This window comes from Myotis lucifugus, unplaced genomic scaffold (genome assembly GCF_000147115.1).
Source record: "Myotis lucifugus unplaced genomic scaffold, Myoluc2.0 scaffold_11, whole genome shotgun sequence".
Taxonomy (NCBI): domain Eukaryota; kingdom Metazoa; phylum Chordata; class Mammalia; order Chiroptera; family Vespertilionidae; genus Myotis; species Myotis lucifugus.
The window spans coordinates 6481743-6502102 of NW_005871059.1; the positions used below are offsets into that span (position 1 = coordinate 6481743).

General features: G+C 38.9%; 1 protein-coding gene across 1 annotated transcript in view; it reads right to left on the reverse strand.

Moving 5' to 3' along the window:
• Positions 1-1535: 1535 nt before the first annotated feature.
• The window catches only part of UTRN (utrophin), a 433433-nt gene continuing 414608 nt past the window's right edge, over positions 1536-20360 (reverse strand). The window contains 6 exon segments of the mRNA XM_023750172.1: positions 1536-3517; positions 5999-6021; positions 9825-9917; positions 11428-11536; positions 14630-14870; positions 15242-15400. Coding sequence (XP_023605940.1) covers positions 3509-3517; positions 5999-6021; positions 9825-9917; positions 11428-11536; positions 14630-14870; positions 15242-15400 — 634 coding nt within the window. The 3' untranslated portion in view covers positions 1536-3508.

Genomic DNA, 20360 nt, shown 5'->3' on the forward strand with positions numbered 1-20360 from the left:
GTCTTCTTGACCTTCATTTTAAAAGATTGTCTTGTTAATAAGACAAGACAATTCCTTCCCATTCCATTGAGGCAATGAACATAATGCCCGAGGAAATGGATGCTTTAGTATTCTGGCCAAAGTCTTCTCCTTTGCCTACCTCAGGTTTATATGGTGAAACCTGAGGGCCTCTCTTTGAAGTTATACCCTGTATCCTGTGTCTCTACAGTCTTTCTCACAAAAGAGATGGAATCTATTCCCCATATCCAGCCTTCGAATTGCTTTGAGCAACAGAATTCAGTAGAAGTGACGGTGTGCCAGTTCTCATCACTGAACAGTTGGTCAACCCCAGACACGTGAGCAAGTCCAGCTGGGATCAGAAGGGTCCTGCCCACATCAGCTGAATCCCATATCCCATGAGCTGAAGAAATACTTTTTATTGAGGTTTTATGGCTGTCATGCAGCATTACTGTGGCAACAGAAAACTATTACTAGTGGCAGTGGATATAATGTGATTGTGATTGGCTCCTAGCCTCCACCACCAGGCTCACCCTTGTCACTTAATTGACCTCATAAAAACACGACCTGGTAATGCATGTCAATGAAGTGGTTGGACTCTACTTACGGGGCTAGGCGGTGTGGTGTCATATTGTATTTTCATTAAGTTCTCAATTAATGAATTAAGGAGGATCTCTAAAATACTTGGTCTATTGAGAGTTGAATGGTGGTGGTAGTGGCCAGGGAGATATCCAAGAGCAAACTACATTCTTTAAATTCAAAAAATGTAATCTCAATGATATCGAGAAGTAACAAGCTGAAGACTTAGCATAAAAACCAAATGTTTCCATTTGTTCTCATTTCCATTTTTAAATACCTACTCAAAAGGTTGCTGGAAACCAACAATTATTTCCTTAGGGATCTTGATGTGAATATTACTTTGGGTTAGGCAGGGTATTTAAAATGCATGTTCATTAGAGAGTATCAATTTTCTTTATTTTAACAAATTATATGTTTTGAGATTTTTTTATTTCACAGGTAGCTTTTAACTTTAGAATCAAGTAACACGTTTGTTGCTTGACACTACTTCCCACAGGATGGCTTCAGAAATGGATTAAACTTACTGCCAGAGTGGTTAAAATCCAGAGCGCATATAAAAAGCACATTATTTAAGAGCATGAAGCTAAAAGTGGATTTGAAAAGGTAATCACTCAAGTTATTAAAATAAAAAAAAGCTCAATAGGCTTAGGTACATTTTCAATATCCAACATTATTTTTTTCCATATTAATAAAGTCTTCCATCTGTAAAGGAAATTGAGTATTATATATATATATATATAATATATATACATATATATATATATGAGAAGAGAGGAACACAGAGGAAGAGAGGAAATGAGAGCAAGAGAAAATGTAATAATGTGTATGGTGTATGAGAGAAACTGCAGGAAAATATGTGGATTTATCAGGAGAATTATCTTTTTTTATTTCATTTTCATAAAGTGCATTCAGACTTCAGATTCTCTCAGTGAACACTTAAGAAAAATATCAAAGTCATCTTGTGTTAAAATTACTTTTATTCAGGATGAAAAATACATGTAACCACATTAGATGATAGTCTATGGTTAGTACTTGACCACATATTTCCAAATAACTACATACTTATTTCCCCTTGGTTTTACTGCATTATATTTCTTTTTATTTAATATTTCTTACAAGGTTACAATGTAGTGTTTTATGTAGTTTTTCCTTAATAGCAGATAGAGGACGTGTTGCACACAATTACAGGCAGGAAAAAACTAATACATAACTTTTTCAAAGAACAAGGAAGACACCAAATCTACAACTTGTAGTTCAGAGTCCAGGGATTTTTTTTTCTTCTTTAAATAGATACTTTTCTTGGGTATAATGTGGCTGATAAAAGCTTTAAGTTTTGCAGACTGTAGCAGTGTAAAGCTGTTTCTGACACAATGGATGAAGACGGGTCTGAGGTAGAAAGGTGGTCATGGCTTTCCTCTTGTATAAAACAATCTTCTCAAAATATCTATGCTGCAAATAGACACCCTTGCCCCCTAACCCACCCGACCTATTCACAAAGAATAGAATTTCTAACTTTAAGCCTCCTTCTGGCCAGATCCCAGGTCAAGAGAACCCAAAGTTAAACTGTCCTGCTGTTTTAAAAGCATATGTGCTTGAATCAAAACACATTACTTTAACTTAAAAAAAAATTCTCTACATTTGGTAAGTATATACCATGTTTAAACTGAGTGAATTAAATGCTAAACAGAAGTTAAACCAAATGCCTACTTGAATGAACTCAAAATTAGGCAGGGTACGACCATCCAAGCATTTAATTTCATTCTTCTGCAGAAGTAGTGGCATAGGCTTTTGATACATTCTTCCCAAATGTACGGGTTACATAAAGGACAATAAAAATCTGTTTATTCACCCAAAAGGGGAAATGAGATGTGCACTCAATTTGTGTCTGCTTTAAAAAAGAAAAGAACTGGAAGTTTCAAGAATTATAAGGGACTTAATATACATAAACAACAATACAATTTTCTTTAAAGGGAACCAAAGACAATAATGTGTCTGGCATTATAATTGGTTAAAGGTCTGCTGTGTATTTAATGATGAAAATCAAGATCTGGGAACTAGGAAAGATTGTACTAAGTGTTGTTTCTGTGCCAAAAATAAAAATATGCCTAATAGGCAACCTTTGGTAAAATGAGCTGTGAGATTATTATAAATCTGCTTTAAGTCTCCTCTATCATATAAACTCAGAGGGATGAAATAAATAAAGAAATCAAGAGCTACTTATATAGAGCAGGCAAATAAAATGCAGGGAAAAATACCAAATGGACATGCCAGTTAGACCCACTGGCTTTTTATGGTAGTTATCCAAGTGGTTGCTAAGAAAAAATTAAGTATATGTTGTCAAATAAAGTTAAAAAGTATACACAGAGCTGTAGCCTGATCCATACACCTGTAATATAACTGACTGAAGTATATGAACCTATTAATTGGCCAAATCATGAAAACAAATATAGGAAATCTATTTGGTCGTGTGGCTGATGAGTTTATAAATAACCATACAGGTAAAAGAGTTGAAAAAATACACGAAGTTATTGTACAAGGTTAATAGAAAGGAATGTAAAACTGTCTCCTAGTTCCTATGCAATTTTTGTCACGGTTATTAAAAACAAGTATCACATTAGAAAGCCCCCACCCACTTTCCCAATGCTGTGTACAGTATACAAATGTATTACCATTTCCCAATACCTCTCTGTTCATTCATTTACAGTTGCATAGAAAGGGAAGGAGAAAACAATAACATAGGATTACTATAAAAACAAAATATCCTTCTCTCTTTGGATAGTCAGTTTCCACCCCTTCAGTAGGACACACAGTCGGCGCTCAGCAGCCTGTTTGAAAGAGCCATGGAGCTTCTGATTAAATGGGACTTGGACTGGCATTTGCTGGAAAGGTCAATACTGAAGGTCAGGAAATGTTTGTTGGCTAGATGAGTACTTCACATTGCCTGCGGGAAGGGAAAACCGTGCTGTCAGAACAACATTTACATAAACCATTATAGGTAGCAGAAGCCTGTCAACTCTTCAAGGAAAAAGAAGTGCTTCTTTCAGAACACATACCCTAGTTTGCTATGTTCAGAGGGGACCCTTGACTCCCATGTGACTTCTCCTCCCTGAGTGAGGCCCTTTCCTCTCATCCTGAAGTCACCTAGTCTGCCCTTTATCACTGCAGCCAATATAGAGGAAGCCTGAGGCTGCTCTTGGCCAGGCTGGAAAGCAAGTTAGAATTGAGAGGACTTGTCTTTTTCTTGTGGGAGGTACCAAGGGTGAGTAAATTAGGCTGGTGCAAGCACCCCAAATCTCCCACACTCCTCATACACTGCCTCACTCCTTCCTAGGGCCTCCTGTGTTTTTCAGGGCATTTTTTCTCTCTCATCCCTAAAAACACCCAGCTTTGAATGTCATGCCATCAGACTATAACAGCCACTATGCATCATCACCTTCTGACCCCAGGGTCAATGTTCCCTTATTCTTGATGAAGAAATGGTACACTGCCACCAAGTTTGAAACTATTTTTAAATTTCAATGATTTCAACACCTACATAGATGATTCTTCCAACACTCTGGCCTCTTCATTCTTTGAGGTCAATGCCCCCCACTAACTTGTACTCCACTCATCTTAGCCACTCACTTAAAGTTCCAAATATGGGCCATTACCAAATGCCTGCAACTGCTCCCACATTCCAATTTCAATAACCCCACCTTCTGACAACCACCTCTATCCCTTCAGCTTGCTTCTGCTAAGGCCCAACTTCATTTATCCTTTGATACTACAATGCATGGATTCTCCCACCGTTTTCCTGTCTCCCACACCTAAGACATCCTCACTTCTTTTCCTATCAAACATAGATGCCTGGTTCAATCATTATCATCACTCCTTTAACTCTTCCCTTGAATTGCTGTATGTACTCTCTTGGCCAAACCACAACTTCCACTTCGATTAACTGTAACCCTTGGCCTACTCTAATGCCTGTGCTCATGAACTTGAATGTGGCTAGAGAGCAACACGCAGGCCCACCCCGACCTCACATTATATTCACTAACAGGCACCTTTCTTGGTGCCCTATAATGCTGCCTGGCAGTCAGACATACTCTGTTCCAGGGTTTATGTGGCACTTCCTCTAGTCTTACCTCACACCTATGCTACCCCCTCTCATCCTCACTGTGCTGAAGGGTCCTGGCTTCTGACTCACTAAGACACCAGAAGCAATCAGAGAGGAATTTTGCTCCCTGGGGTGAGGTCCTTCTGTCTCACCAGCTCTCACACACACATCCCCGTATCTGCTTTATGTTCCTTGGTTACTAAAGACAAACTGCCTGTGCTTTTCATTAAGGTCCCAGCCCCTCTTGTCAATAAGACAATCAGAAGATGTTTCAATGTTTCAAAAAGATCAATAAAAAAGTTCATGGAGGAAAATGTTCTCCAAAGAGCTGTGGTCTTATGGCACATTATTACTAACAGTACCTATAATATGATAAGGAAAACACGATATAAGTCTGTGGCTGCCAACAGTCCTCAACAAATTTTTAAATGAAAAGTCAACTCCTCCCCCTGCCCCAAAGTAACAAAGCCACCTTTGTGTACTGCTCTGGTCACTGTTTTTAATCAATGTTCTGTGATAACCACCTTAAGTAGGAGAACAGTGGTCAGCCAAATCTATCCAAGCTAACATTGGATATATGAGGCTGTTAAAAAGCTATTAGAACACAAAGGATCAAGCACTGCATATTTGGGGCATCTGGGAGAACTGGCTTGGGAGGGGTCGCCCCCACCCCAGACTGACAAACTGTTGTACTGAATCAGCTAACATTTAAATGTCAAGCAAGTTTACTTATTTACATGGGGAATAAAGTAGCACTAAAATTGATAGTGGCTAATCTGCTTACTCTAAGTTGTAGTCAACACATGAGCCAACCAATATGAAGACTTTTGGAACTTCAATATAATTTGTGGCTCAACTTTTGGATTTTTACAGTTTGAACTGAGGCTGCTTACAGTGCTTGACTTTGCTCTGTGGACTTGGAATGAACAGCCTCTCTGTGCGGTCTGATTTTGGTTGGCAAGACACCTCAAAGCTTTTGTTCTACAAGCTGGAACCTGAACTGGAATGTTGACAAATGCCTATCATGTTACCCATTGTTCACATTCTCATAGCCCCACTTGCTGACCACTGAGTCAGCGGACTGTTGAATGCGCAGTTGCCCCCACCAATCAGAAAATGAATAATGTAAGTTTGTGCTCTTGTTTCTCCTAGCAACCCGTTTCTTTGATTGTCAGCTCCCTGCAAATTTGCCTTTAAACACTTTGCCCATCTCTATGTCTTCAGTTCATACTGAGGGCTATTGTCCCTTATTTGCAAATCATATATGAACAAAACTCTCTTTTGATTTCTGTTGGAATTTTTGTTAACAAAATCATGAACTCTTACCTGTGGCCTGCTGGAGGGATTTGCTGAAAGAGAAAACAAAATAAATAAGTTGAAGGTGGTACTGTTGTTAGGCTGGTTCCCCCTCTAAGGCATGCAAAAGTGTGCCCTTTTCAGCATGGTAAATGGATGCTAATAAAACAAGAAACAGTTTTTGCCCTTTTTTTGCTAGATGCTTTAACAAGGGCTAGTTTCCCTAGTTTTTCATATCCCAAGTGCTTTAAGATATACAAATTCCACCAAAATATGCAAAGCATATGCTGGCTCTGTCAAAAAGTACACACTAAAGCATTCAGTGAGTTCTTAGTTTTGAAAAAAAAAATCTCAAAATTGCCCATTGAAATCTTGCCATGTATTAGGTTTATGTATCAGAACAGAGCAAAATCTGTATAGTTTGCTGAATAGTACCAGTTCTGACCAAGAAGTCATTAGGGAAATGAAGGTGCATGAGTCTTTCATGTCTGCCACCCTTGACTCACCCTTGCCCCAAAGGCTAGGAAGATGGTAGCGATGTGCTTACATCAAGGAAAAGGCTGGGCTAATCCCTGAGAGTCTTCTAGGAACTTGGGCTACTAGTTGTGCCTCCCACGGCCCCAGTTAAGAGCATTGGAGAAGTTAGAACCTGGCATCTGATTTGCAGCTCAATTCCTTCCTCGTTACAGAGGGCATCGGACAGTGTGGCTGCTCTGGCGTGCACTGTGAGGGCAGCCACTAGCAATATTGTTTTTAAAGCCTCTGCTTTTTTGTCTCTCCTTTTCACTGACAAAATCTCATGATTCAATCATACTCAACCCTACTGGGGAGAGAGAGCCCCACCCCTCCAGTGAGGGCAACATCTGTGCTGTGTCAAATAAGAACTGTCCCTAGTCATCCAGCCTGCTTCACTCCTTCCCTCTCTCATTTTTCTGTTCTTAGGGAAAAAAAGATGTCTTTGACCACACAGAGTGTGCTAGTAGCTCTGTGAGAATAAAAGAGCAAACGAGGACAACCTTCTTATGATGCCTGCACGGGGAGAGGGAGCCCCAGGAGTAGTAGGGGAAGAATCAGGCTAGGGCCAGCCTAGTCCTACCGGACATGTCAGTTACAACAAGAAGAAAGTGAGTGGACCTCCTCACACATGTGAGCTACACAAGGGAGAGCTTAGCTGCATTAGTATTAAGTACCACATGGGAGAGTTACGCTTCTAAGTAATGAATAACCAAACAGAAATCGAATCCATTTTGCTCCAAACCAACATTTAAAACCCCATAGCTTTTTATCAAATAAAAGGCTGTGGGTACTCCCCTGAACAAATCATACAAATATATTTCTAAGAAATCAGGAAATCATTGCATTTTTATAGGTTTTGTGTGTGTGTGTTTTTATAAATGTCACTCAAGCTTAATAAACATAGGCAATTCACAGTGCAAATATGCCTATAGATGTAAATAAATTTAAAAGCATTTGTTGCTTTTAAAGCAAAAAATACTCACTTGACTATTAGTATCCCATATATTTAGACAACATAAATGAGAAAACTAACAAAACATTTTACAGTAAAAAAACAGTTACATCAGTCAGTGGAAATTTTAGTGTGTACGTTGGTTAATAAACAACACAATTAAATTCCCTTCATTAACTCCTTGCCAGAAAGAGATGGTCATACCTGCCTCTTTGCTCTGAAACTTAATGTAAATAATTAAAAGAAGACTTTTAAGGGCTATAAGACAGAGGAATTCTAAGGTGTTACATGCGGCAATATATACAGTGAAATAAAAAAAGCCATGTTTAAGTAGGCAATTCATGCAATTAGGATTTATGAATACAGTTTCATTTTAATTCCAAGACTGCCAGGAGTAGAAATTAACTTGTGACCATGCTAATTTTTAATCCACAAAGGATCAAAAGTCAAGATTAACATGCAGATCAATTCATTGTATGCTAGTGACAAGTAATTTTAAAGTTCTCATTAGTTACAGGGGCTTGTGAGATTGGCTTGGCATTGGGACGGTGCCAAGATGACTTGCTTAGAAAAATTCTCCAAAGGTGGTCAGTAAGCTTTGGGAATTTGAAGATTTATTAAAATATTTGTTAGCAACTTAAAAGGGACAACAAAGCAAATGAATCCTATGGAACCTTCCGAGTACTATATGGGGAAACTTCAACAGCTTAACCTTCCCAGTGGGAAAATGACATCATCCATCATGACATTTAAATAAAAACTTCTAATTGGCTTTGATTACGTAATTTTTAAAAATTAGTTATTAATGTATTTAGATTTAAGCTGACCCAAAAAGTAATTTCATTTGTAAATTTAATTTTGAAATTCTGGCTTAGAAAGACTATATCTAGTCATTAAGTAACATACAACCTCAGAACCCAATTCTCTAGAAAATTCAACCTTGAAGTATAATTAATATAAAAAATTTAATTTGTTCATCTCTTATGGCTGTTAAAAAGCCTAGAAGAAAAGCAACGATTTGATAGCCTATGAACTTAATGCCTCTGTAAATATCTACAGTACACACAAGCTTTTTTAGGGGCTGAGTGTGGGGACTGTCATAGAGTAAAAGCGATTCAGCAAATTCGAGAAGTAGAACTACAAATTATAACCTGGAAAATGACACAGTCCCAAATACAAATATATTTATGCACTGTAGAAACTGTAATATGTTCCTTAGGCAAATACTCCTAAAAATTCAGAAATGACTATTTTTCAAATAGATGTTTGCACTTCCTGCTAATGATCGATTTTGTAAACTGTAGAGTGGCATAAATTGAAGGGTATTTTGTAAATGAAGTCCGTATATCTTATTTATCTATACTCCTGATAATGTTTTTTTTCCTCATTTAGGATAGTATTTTCCGAAAAGAAGATGGAAAAGGGTAAGATGAGAGGCTGTTTATATGTATACTACACATATATAACATACGATAAATGATAGTATATATATGTACTAAACTCTTTAGAGGCTGCTTAGATTTAAAAATCATGAATAATTTATAAAAATTATAAATAATATATTCATATTTCTTTAAACAATTTTTAAAAATGTAATTGTAGCATTAAATAGTATGTATATGTATTTAAGTCAATTGTTTCTACGTGAAACAGAAGAAGTGTTTTTGGTGAGAGCTCAGCAGAAACTGCAAAGTGGCAAGATGCTGAAGACAAAATGTTTGAAGAAAATCAATACATAAGAATTATTAATAAGTTCCTTTAGGAATTGAGCTGCTTCTATTTTGTTATTATCTGGCTCTTGGTTGTTCATATGGAAAATTCACAGGGTTATCATCTGTGAGACCTTTAATGGCCTTGCCTTTACACAGTGACTACTTTATCTCATAATAAAAGAAACCAGAAGAAAACAAGAGGAAAACCTGAAAATAATCCCTTTCTGTACCTGCATCAGATGATATCAGAGATCAATGTCTGGAAAAGAAATTACATTAGAAAAGGCCTTGTTTGGCATGCCACTGAAAGCTCCATTTTCAAGTAATACACATTTCTTACTATAGCTTACACCGAAGAGAATAACTTCTTCTTAAAAAAGAAAACAAAAAACAGACTTATTTTTATTTGCCTTCACGTTATCAGGCTCACAAGGCTTAGGAAAAATCTCCAAGAGCAGGACTGCGCTGCTGCTGTCCTCCAGGGATGGGATGGGATCTATGCTGAGCTTCTTGTGCTTTGCTGACATACAGAATGTTTGCTTTATTTTCAATTAACATTCAATCCGGTTTCTAATAGAGGTTTTTGTTCTCTTATCTAAGAAGACAGAGGGCCCCACACCAGGAAAAACAATGGAAGGAGAAGGTGCAGTGGTGGTGTTAGGTCATTCATACTCACAGCAGCAGGATGGAAACGAACTGTTGATCTGCTCCATCACCTCCGTGAGGTCAGTGCTGGTGTCATGAGGGGGGACCAGCAGGTCCTCCGCTGCTGGGACAGCCATAAAAAGAACAGACATTCTGAAATTAATGTCTGGCCTTTCACCAAAACCCAACTTCAAGAGAAAATGCTAGCTGTGGCCTCTAAATATCAATGGGAAAATAATTCTGTAGAGCAAGCATGCCAAACTCAAAGGCTAACATCAGCCAAATAAATGAGGCATGCAGCCCGCGGGCCGCGAGTTTGACATGCTTGCTGGAAAGAATGACAGTTTTAGGGAAAAATACCAAAACCACTTTTGTACTAATTTGTCAGTAATATATTTGCATACATAAATAAAGTATACTAGATATTTCTGTAGAAAAAAATCATGCTAGTGAAAAATTCATGAGTGAAAAATACAGAATGTAGTCACATTATTTCAATGTATTGTTTGGAATTTCATTACTTGGTGTTGCAACTATTTTTTCATATGAGAAAAATATCCTACCAATTTCTTTTTCACCACAAAACTAGAGGTATCTCATAAGAGACTTTATACTTTCATGTATTTATTCGATAATCAATAGCAAAATAATTATTTTAAAAATTAAAACAGTATTAATATTTTAGGTTTTCTCCTGATTAATATAGCAAAAGATATCTCATAAACAAATTAAATTGGTTAAAGTATGTGGTCCTCAGCAGAATTGAGGAACTTGAATTTTATCAGTAATAAAATGTCATTCCAAATGTCTGGTTGACAGAGTCCTAACTAGCAGCACTGACAGGTCCTCTCTGTGACAGGCTGGAGGGAACCTCTGCTTCAGATGCTGGTGGTAGAGGTGGCAATGTCTACGGTGACTGGGATGCAGAAAGCAGAATCTAAGTTCCTAGACCTGGGCAGAGAGAACCATGTTTGGTATACTGTTCTTAAGTATTATATTCTGAAATAGTAGACCTGCGCACGAATCTGTGCGTGAGTAGCTTGCTGCCGCTTGTTTCTGTGTGAAATAGAAGTGTTTTTCAGCTGGCCACCCCGCCCACCACCGCTGGTAGCTCTCCAAGGCTTGTAGCTCACTGCCCCGCTCTCCTGTAGTTTTCCCCACTCTTAGCTTGCTGCCCTGCCCTCCTGTAGCTCTCCCCCTCTTGTAGATCAGTCTTGACCTTACGAGTCCCAGCTAATTTGCATATTCCTCTATTATTATATTAGATATGTACAAATATGACATTTTAGAGAAAAAAATTTACTAAAAAGAGAAAAAAGAATCATTCCCAATGCAAAAAAACTTAAATTGTTGCTCATCCCAAAAGGAAAGAGCACTTTTTTTCAACTTTCACCAAAATTCAATCCACTACTACACCCTATGTATGTACATGTATTATAGCTATTATTCTAAAATGTATGCTTTTTTTGATATTGTTAAAATGGCTTTGTGTACCCATCCCAGACCAGAGAGAAAAGAAAGCTCCTTTGTGCCCTAAGGCACCCAGGTGTAAGAATGCTATTTCAAATGAAAAACAAACAAATGGCAAAGACCCGAGCAGTGTAGGGGAGCAGCCAAGTCTCGGAGACACTGACCTGCTTGGTGGAACTGTGGGCCGGCATCAGGATCGAGCGAGTGGCTCAGTGCAGATCGCTGAGGGGAAGCCCAGGGGGAGACGCCATTGATTCGGGAATCAGTTTCAGGCTGGAAGCACATTCAAATGTTAGGCCAGAGGAAGAATTAAAATATTATTGAGAAAACCATTTCCATTCCCAACGTCTCCCTCCCCACCATGGATAATTACACCATGTCGAGTTGTTTACCCACAGACATTTTCAAATACGTTAGCATCAGTAGATGCTAGAACTCAGCTGAGCACTAGGTGGTCCTTCCCTTTCAGTCTGGGCAACTTGAAGAACTCACTCAGTTATATCGCAAGATTTATGTATCAGGGTCAGCTTCAGCCCTAAATTGTTCTCCCTCTTATTCTTTTGTCAACCAAGTGAATTTAGAAACATGTTCAATTCCTCTTGAAAAAATTAACACTGCTTGTCATATCATAAATGGATCTAATTTCAAAACCAGCTAATTTTTAAGTTTAAGTCAATGTTTAAAGATAAATATTGAAGAGTGTTTAAGAGCATGATTCTTAATTCAGATGCTTAGATTTGAACTCAGAAGCTGTGTAATTCCGAACCAATTTTTAACCTTTTGTGCTTTGGATTCTTTTTTTATAAACTGGCTGACAGGTGTGAGGCAAACCCTTGGCAAGTGCACTCCCACACAAAGCTCTGAAATGATGACGGACTTATTAACCAGTATGAGGTCGGATGAGAAAGTGTGACCCACGTAGAGGAAAGGCAGAAGTTAAAATGTATTTGATGCCAATTTTTTCATTAAATCTAAACTAGTTGAAGCCTAGTAGTTTTGCTAGTTTTTACTTTCATAGTAGATTTTTCTATCACCCTCTGGCATTCATGCTGTCATTAAGAAGAGATAAGAGCTCTACAGTCTGGGATATACTAAGACATTTAGATATCAGCTATCTCTAAAAGCATTACGGTGCAATTCTGGAAACATATGAGCCATTAGGCAGTTCTGTCTAATGGATGGAGAGAGTGAAGGGGGGCCGAAGAGGGAAGGGTGGCTAAGAGCCTTTAGCTCTCCTAAAATCATCAACAGGGTATGGCAAATGAAGTTTTCAGAGTATGGCTTCCTTCGCTTTATCTACTCACTAGGTTGCTATTACTAACACTTCATATTCTAAATATGAGCTTTCAAGAGAAAAGTAATCCCTTACACAGGCACCATTCAGAAAATTCAGGTTCATAATACCAACAACGTAACTTTTCCCATGTATGTGACTGGCACAGAAGCAAAAACCAGACATTCCAAGAGCGCCAGGCCTCGGGTTATTCTTGGGACTATTACTTTCCAATGATGCCCAATTTGGAGGCTCCAAAGTAAGCTGTCCACAAAACAGTCTCACACAAATTCTGAAACACTAGCAGACATTCAGAGAAGTATATGGTCCAAATATAAGGGGTGCCCTGGCCAGTGGGGCTCCGTTGGTTGGGCACCATCCTGTGCTCCAAAAGGTTGTCAGTTCTATTCCAGTCAGGGCACATGCTGGGCTGTGGGCTCGATCCCTGGTAGGGGGTGTGCAGGAGGCAACCAATTGATGTCTTGCTTTCACATTGATGTTTCTCTCTCTCTCCTTCTCTCTTCCTCTCTTTCTAAAAAATCAATTAAAAAATATATGTAAGGGGTGAACTTTGGCCTGCTGTGTTGGTAATGCCGAAATTACACTGTTTTAATGACTCTGACATGTTAAAAGACACTGATAGCAAGTGTGAAAGTCGATTTTCTAAAATTTGAGATAAATCACTGGAGAGTATGTTGTTTCTGCTTTTGATTCAATCGATCATCTCCAGAGAAAGTAATTTCTAGTCACTGCCAAGGGATCCCTCACTGCAAAGGCCAAAGAAAAATGCAAAAGGTGACATAAATGTTGATGTCAGGGGTTCAAGAGAGAGACGCTACAGGCCCATCTGCTGGGATTCTCCACAATCTGCTCCTGCTGCAAAGGCATCTTCATTACCAGCTCTGTGGCCTGACTCCTACTATTTAACTGCTAGATGTAGTCAAGCACTTAATTCTCTACAATGTGTTGTGTCTTTACATAAGAAACCATCTTGTTATAGATCATGCCATTTAACAAGACTGCAGTCACCAAAAAGGCAGACACTTTTAGTATATCTCAAAGAACAGTGTTTTTCAAAACTGCAGGCTATTACCCATTGATTAGTTATAAAATTTATTTGGTAAATCAACTTTTTGATCAGCACAAAGAAAGAAAGAAGAAAAATGGAATGGAGGGAGGGAAAAAGAGAGACACAGAGGAAGAGAGAAAGGAGAGAAGGAAGGAAGACAGGAGGGAGTGATGGGGGAAGGGAGAAAGAAAGGAAAGAAAAAAATAAGAATTTTTTATAACAGCAATTATTTTATATTCATCATAAATTAATGTATTCATCATAATGTAAATTGTATTTCTTATTGTCAAGAAATTTTGCCCTGGTCAGTTTGGCTCAATGGTTAGAGCGTTGGCCCACAGATCAAAGGGTCAAGGGTTTGGTTCCTGGTCAAGGGTACATACCTGGGTTGCAGGTTTTGACCCCCAGTCCCAGTAGGGGGTGTGTGTGGGAGGCAACCAATAGCTATGTCTCTCTCACATCAATGTTTCTCCCTCTCCCTACCACGCTTTCTAAAAACCAAATGGAAAAACTATCTTTGTTGAGGATTTTTAAAATTTTTAAAAAGAAAAGAAAAAAAATTTTTGCAAGCAAGTGCCATAGAATGTGGCCTAGTGTTAGGAAATAATGGCAAATTAATAAATATCTGTTACTTAATTTCTTGAAAATAACTTATTGGAAGAAAGGCTTTAGAATAAAGAGTTCAGGTCATTTCCTTTCCCTTAACCTGCACAGATGTTTCCCCTTTAACTTACATAGAACCATGTTATAGGATATTTTTCCTTAAACGATTCAGAGCTGGGATAATTTCAATATTAAAGAAGAATGGGAAATTCCATCTAAAATTGGGCAAGCAAGCACATGTTTTGCATGCCAGTGAGGCTGTATTGCTTACACTGGAAGAGGGATTTCTAAGCAAGTCTAAATTAACTACAGAACTGAGAAACTGAAACTGAACCTCTCTAGTGACACTGGGGCAAAGCCCCTGGGAGATGGGATAGGATAAGTGGCGTGAGAGGGTGACACTGAGTTCTGTAGACTCTACCTGCTCCAGCAGCTGTCGAAGTCGGTGGAGCTGAGACTCCAACTGCTTGTTGTGATCTTCTAAAATCTGCATCCGGGCCTCCAGCCGACCCTTGTGCTGCCTGAGCAGTTTTGCTTCTGCTATAAGTTCTGAATCCTCAGATGTGTGATGAGGAGACACAGTAGAGTCTGGAGGTGAGCCCACTGGGAGTTCCCTTCTCAGGTGCTGTTCCTTCAGCTGCTCGTATTCCACCTGCAAATTTCTAATATCGAAAAGCAAAAACTGAAATTACTATTGTGCACATCGTCTCCTACCCCAATTATCTATAAACTCCAAATTTAGGGAATGCTATTTCTTTCCTCCTAGGTAAGAACATTTCTTAACAGTGAGGTGAGCAAGCATGATTTAAATGGTAGCTTTACTAGTAACTGTTCTAATAAACTTCATCCCTGAACCCCAAATGCAGCTGTAACCCAAAGCCAGCAGGCAAGCTTGGTGATGTCCTCTAAAACGTTGACTCCACCATGACTTCTTGGACAATAGTTTGAAAAGGGAATGGGTAGGAGTCATGTTGAAGTTATTAATAAAAATTTCCCATTACAAGTTTTCCCAGGATGACATGTTTTCTCACACCTTTGTTCTTCCTCCAAGTTAGCGATGATCCGCTCCAGTTCTCCGCGTTCTTCCCTTTCTACTGACTTCAGGATCTGAACTGGACTCTGGGGCTGGCTCACGGAGGACTCTCCTCCGAGAGTCTGGCAATACTGCTGGATGAGGGCATGCTCGTCCTCCCTGGGGAGACAAATTCAACACAGGGGCTCATGTCTGGACATTGATGTCTCTGAATGTAAAGGAAGTGGAAGCAATGATGATCAGGGTGGCTGCTGGGGCAAGTTTGCCTTAAAGCTCAGTGTCCCTGTGGATGAAAAAGGGGCACTGTAATGACTATCCAAAATGAACCTCAGAGGGTGATTTGATCATAAATTCCTACCTGGGTGGGTCATGGTGGAATAAGCACACTTCAGGCTGGTAACTTCTTTAATTAAAGAAGCCCTGTCCATTGTTCTTGTGCATCTGGGTTAAAACACCCTTTTCCAGACTGTTCAATGGCATAACCACCCTGAAGGGAGTACATAACTTGTTGACTATCCTGTGCCTTGCTTTGTTCTACCTTCATGTAATCTTCCTCAGTCCCCTCCTTAATTCCAAGGGTTCACCAGAAACTGCAAAGTTGTCCCCTGGAGCATTTCAGATCTTGCTCCCCAGCATGTTGTCAGTTTGGCTCAAATAAACTCTTATAAAAATTCTCTACAGGTTTGGGCGCTTCTGACATCCAATGACATGTTTCTTATGACATCCCATGACCTCACTTTAAAACTCTAGGAAGATATTTATCCAATAGTGCATGTGTACTACAAATACCAACATTTCATGCTTTGCCTTAATCTAACATGTATTTATCACAAACCTCAGAAAAGATATTTTACTCAATAGAGGCTATAAAACAAAGTAAAGTGCACAAACAGTTAATAAAAAGATGTAGGCAAAATCAATAATTAAATGCCAAAATAGATTAAAAGAGTATTAATTAAAAGTAACAGCTATAGAGTGAATGTTTGTGTCTCCCAAAAATTCATAAGTTGACACCTAATCACCAATGATAGCAATGTCAGCTTTCCATATCTGTGGGTTTTGCATCCATGTATTCAACTAACTGTGGTTCAAAAACAGTTGTGTGTTTTTTTAAACTCCCAGAAAGTTCTAAAAAGCACTTGGATTAGCAGTATACTAACTTCACAGGAATAAAGTGATGTGTAGGAATATCCTGCTATAGCAAATATAGGTTATATGCATATAAGAACCTGAACATCCACGGATTATGGGGCCAATCCCCTGAAGATACTGGGGGACAGTATTTGAACATGGGGCCTTTGGAAGTGATGAGGTCATGAGAGTAGAACCCCCATGAAGTATTAGTGCCTTTATAAAGGACGGAACAGACCAGAGTTCTCCCCTTCCACCTCATGAGGACACAGCAAAAACGTGGCCATCTTTGAGGAAGTGAGTTCTCGTCAGAAATTCTATTGGCAGGTACTTTGATCTTAGACTTCCCAGCCTCTGGAACTGCTGGAAATAAATGTGTGTTGTTTATAAGACACCTTGTCTATGGAATTTTCTTACGGTAACCCAAATGAACTAAGACATAAGCTGATCTCACTGTCTTCAGCATTTGGTTGAAAGCCGTTTTGTAATGCTCTGTAACCCATAGAGAGGAAAACATAACCCTCATATTCTTTTATTTAAATGGCTCAGCACAAATTATAATTATAGGTATCTAAACATACCTAGAGATATTTTACTTAATATTATCAGCCTGTCATTTTTCACTTGGATTCTCCCACTTTCCTAATTACGATGAACTAGACATATCAATAATATAATTAAATCTAATGACTGACAGAAACTGAAATGTAACAAAGTAGACAAAGCTGACATGTTTATGAGAAGAAGACGCTTTACCAGCAGGCCTGGAATCCCTTCCCTTCCTCTATGGGGAGATCCAGTCAGATCCACTCCCAAATGTGCAAATGACAGATCTCCTGGCTAATGCTACCAGGAGAGTCCTGCCATTGAATACCTTGAGCAGTCTGTGCGTGGTCTGTTATGGCTTTTGGGAAACAAATCCTGGAATCTAGGGCTTTATAGGATAGGACTTCATAAACACATCAGTGAAACCCATATACAAGCAGATGAGTTAAAATTATATTGGAGATGCACTTTGCTGTCAACATTTACATACATTCATTTATTTTGGGAAGCTGATGGGATTTAACATATTATATAATTATCATCACCACCACCATCATTACATCCTTTCATTAAGGTATCCTAGAAGGGAATGAAGGCAGTTTCTATAAAAAATCATTTATATCGAATCTATAATCTTAGTCTTAAGTGTTTTTCACAGATTATTAGGCTGAAAAGTTAAATATAAGAATAGATACAGTGAAATTCTTAGTTACATGCAGTGAAAAATAAGAACATATCCTTTAGATACAGATAGTACATGAGGTACCAGATTAGGGTCATTAAGTACCAATAGTGTGCCTAGTGCTAAAATAGAAAGTGTTATAAAAATATAGGTCTGCACCAACAAAATACCATTAGATGGAATATAACTATACTATGTTCAAGTCACATTTAGAAAATACTATCTAGACTACAAATGAGTATATATCAGATGACAAAAGAACTGTGACTCATCCAATGAGCTTTTGAAAGTAGGCAAGACATAAATAAAAAATAATCATCTTCCTTTAAAGGATTATTCTGTTCCAGGCTTCAAACTTGCAAATAGTGATGCTGGTACAAACCACGCCAGCCTCCCAATGTGACCCTTCCACATAAAACTGTGTGGCTAGGGCAGATGCCAGATGAAGTGAGACATCCTGATGGCAAGGGCCTTGAGTTCCTGCTACTGAGATTTCTCAGAACAGCCCTGGGTCCTGTGTCTCTTTGAGACATGGTTGCTTAATTCCTCTGTCAAAGAAAATTAATATCCTTAACATTAATGTCCTTTAAATTGCCCAGAGTCAGACTTTCAGAGGAATACGGAGAACTTGGATTTGGTTCTGTGTGTGATAAAGAGATGTGAGACTGACTCAGGTCTAGGCTGGGGAGGTAGCAGCCCACGATGCAGAGAGAAGCAACAACTAACCAGCTTCACAGAAGATGACCACTGTGGGACTCAGGCAATTGGTTCTACAGACCGATCTGAGGGACAGAGAAAAACTCAAATATAAATGACTAAAGAGCCTTGGATAACTTAGAGAGAATTTTAGGTTCACATCTCAAAATTCATACCTCAAAGCCTAGGGCTTTCTTTTATTGACTATGGCTGAGACCACCCAAACCAAATATAGGATATTGGTCTGGAGATGTTGAGTTACAAAATCTTTTATCTATACTTCCCACTATCTATATTATCTACCTATCTATACTTCCTGCTATTACAAAAAGGTCCTATAAGATACAGACAATCTTTGTCTGTGAAGCTGGGTCATGAATGAACAATGGGATTGGAACAAGGACAATGATAACCACCAGGAAGACTGGATGGATTTTCAGATGCTCTGACCCCCTCCCATCCCCATCTGGGAAGCCATCTCCTCCCAAAGCAGCTGAGACAGTGGGGTGGTTAGAAATAGTCAGGGCAGGGGTGCTTATGCCTGGAGCCAGGCTGCCTGGGTCTGAATCCCAGCTCTACCACTTACTGACTGTGAGACCCTGGGCAAACTCCTTAACATCTCAGGGCTTCAATTTATTCATCTGTAAAATGGTGGTAACAAGAACAAGAGTATCATCTCAAAGGGTTCTGTGAGGATTAAATAACCAAAGATGGGCAAATGCTTAGAACAGTGCCTGGCTCTTAGTATGTTCTATTAAGGAGAAAGGGGTGGTTGTTTTTGCACCGTCACCATTATTACTCAAGAAAAACCTAATAGTATTTTTATAACTCAGCTCGGAATAACAAAAATCTCAACTCAAGAGGGCCTTGGGGAAAGGTGAAGGATTTGAGAAAGAGAACAATTCTAAAAAGCATTTTAGAAATGTATTAACTCATACCATTTTTTTACTTAAGGCACTTTGAGGTAGTTTCTCATCTTTCCCAAGAAAAAACAATTCAAATTGCTAATAGTTTGACATTGGTTGCCTCAAAACAGACCCGAGCATGAAGCGGAAGAGCTAATGCTTCCTTGAGAAGCACTACCCCCTTCTTTGTTCAGAAGCTGGCGATACTGTTAAGTGGCACTAAAAACTGCCATCTATCATCTCTTGGGATTATATCATGACCCTACCAGTGCTGAAGCTTTAGGAAATTTCCAGGGGAAGGCCAGAGTGTTAGAGTATGTTGCTTACTTCCTGCTCTTACAAAAATGTCCTGGGAGACACATAAACTTTGATCCAAGCTAAAAGCAGAGAAAGAACAGCACAGCATCTTGTCAAGAGCAGCTAACACTTCTTCCTACATCGTATGATCCAAGATGCTAAATTATTGATGGGAAACAAGCTGGAGAGCCAGAGAAATAGTGACGCTTAGTTCCTAAACCTTCCTTCAAAAATCCGGAGACATACCATCAGTCCCAAAAAGGTAAGAACCATCCTCATTATAAGTCTCTATCCATTGTGAGAAGAGGAATTTATTGTAGTAATACTTCTTTATCTTGTCAACAGTACTGATTAAAATGGAAATACTTAAATAAGTAAATATACATTTGAAGAAGAAAGGGTGACCGCTGTAAGTCAAACCACTGGGTTTTAGGTCCAGAGTAGGGCTTACTGATCCAGAGTCCTTGTTAGTATTCTCCCTGAATGGCCGAACCCTCGTATGTCCACAGCAAAAGAACCCTAGTTTACTAAGTCATTCAAACTGTGGAAGAGCAAAGACCTTCTAAAACCAGCTTTATCAAAATAAGATGTATTGACATATGCATTAAGAATGCACCAGTGACTGAGAAACACTTTCTCTTTAGTGGTTTATACCTTTCTGCACCATTAATTTAACTTAAACTTACATATCAGGGAGAATTTGTTCCCTCGCTTTTCCAGTGCCCACAGTCCACCTACATTCCTCCATTTTCGAAGCCAGCAGTTAATATTTGCAAATCTCTCTATAGCTCTGTTCTGCTTCCAAGGTTACATCTCCTTCTCTAACTGACTCTTCTTCCTCTTATAAGGACCCTTGTGATTA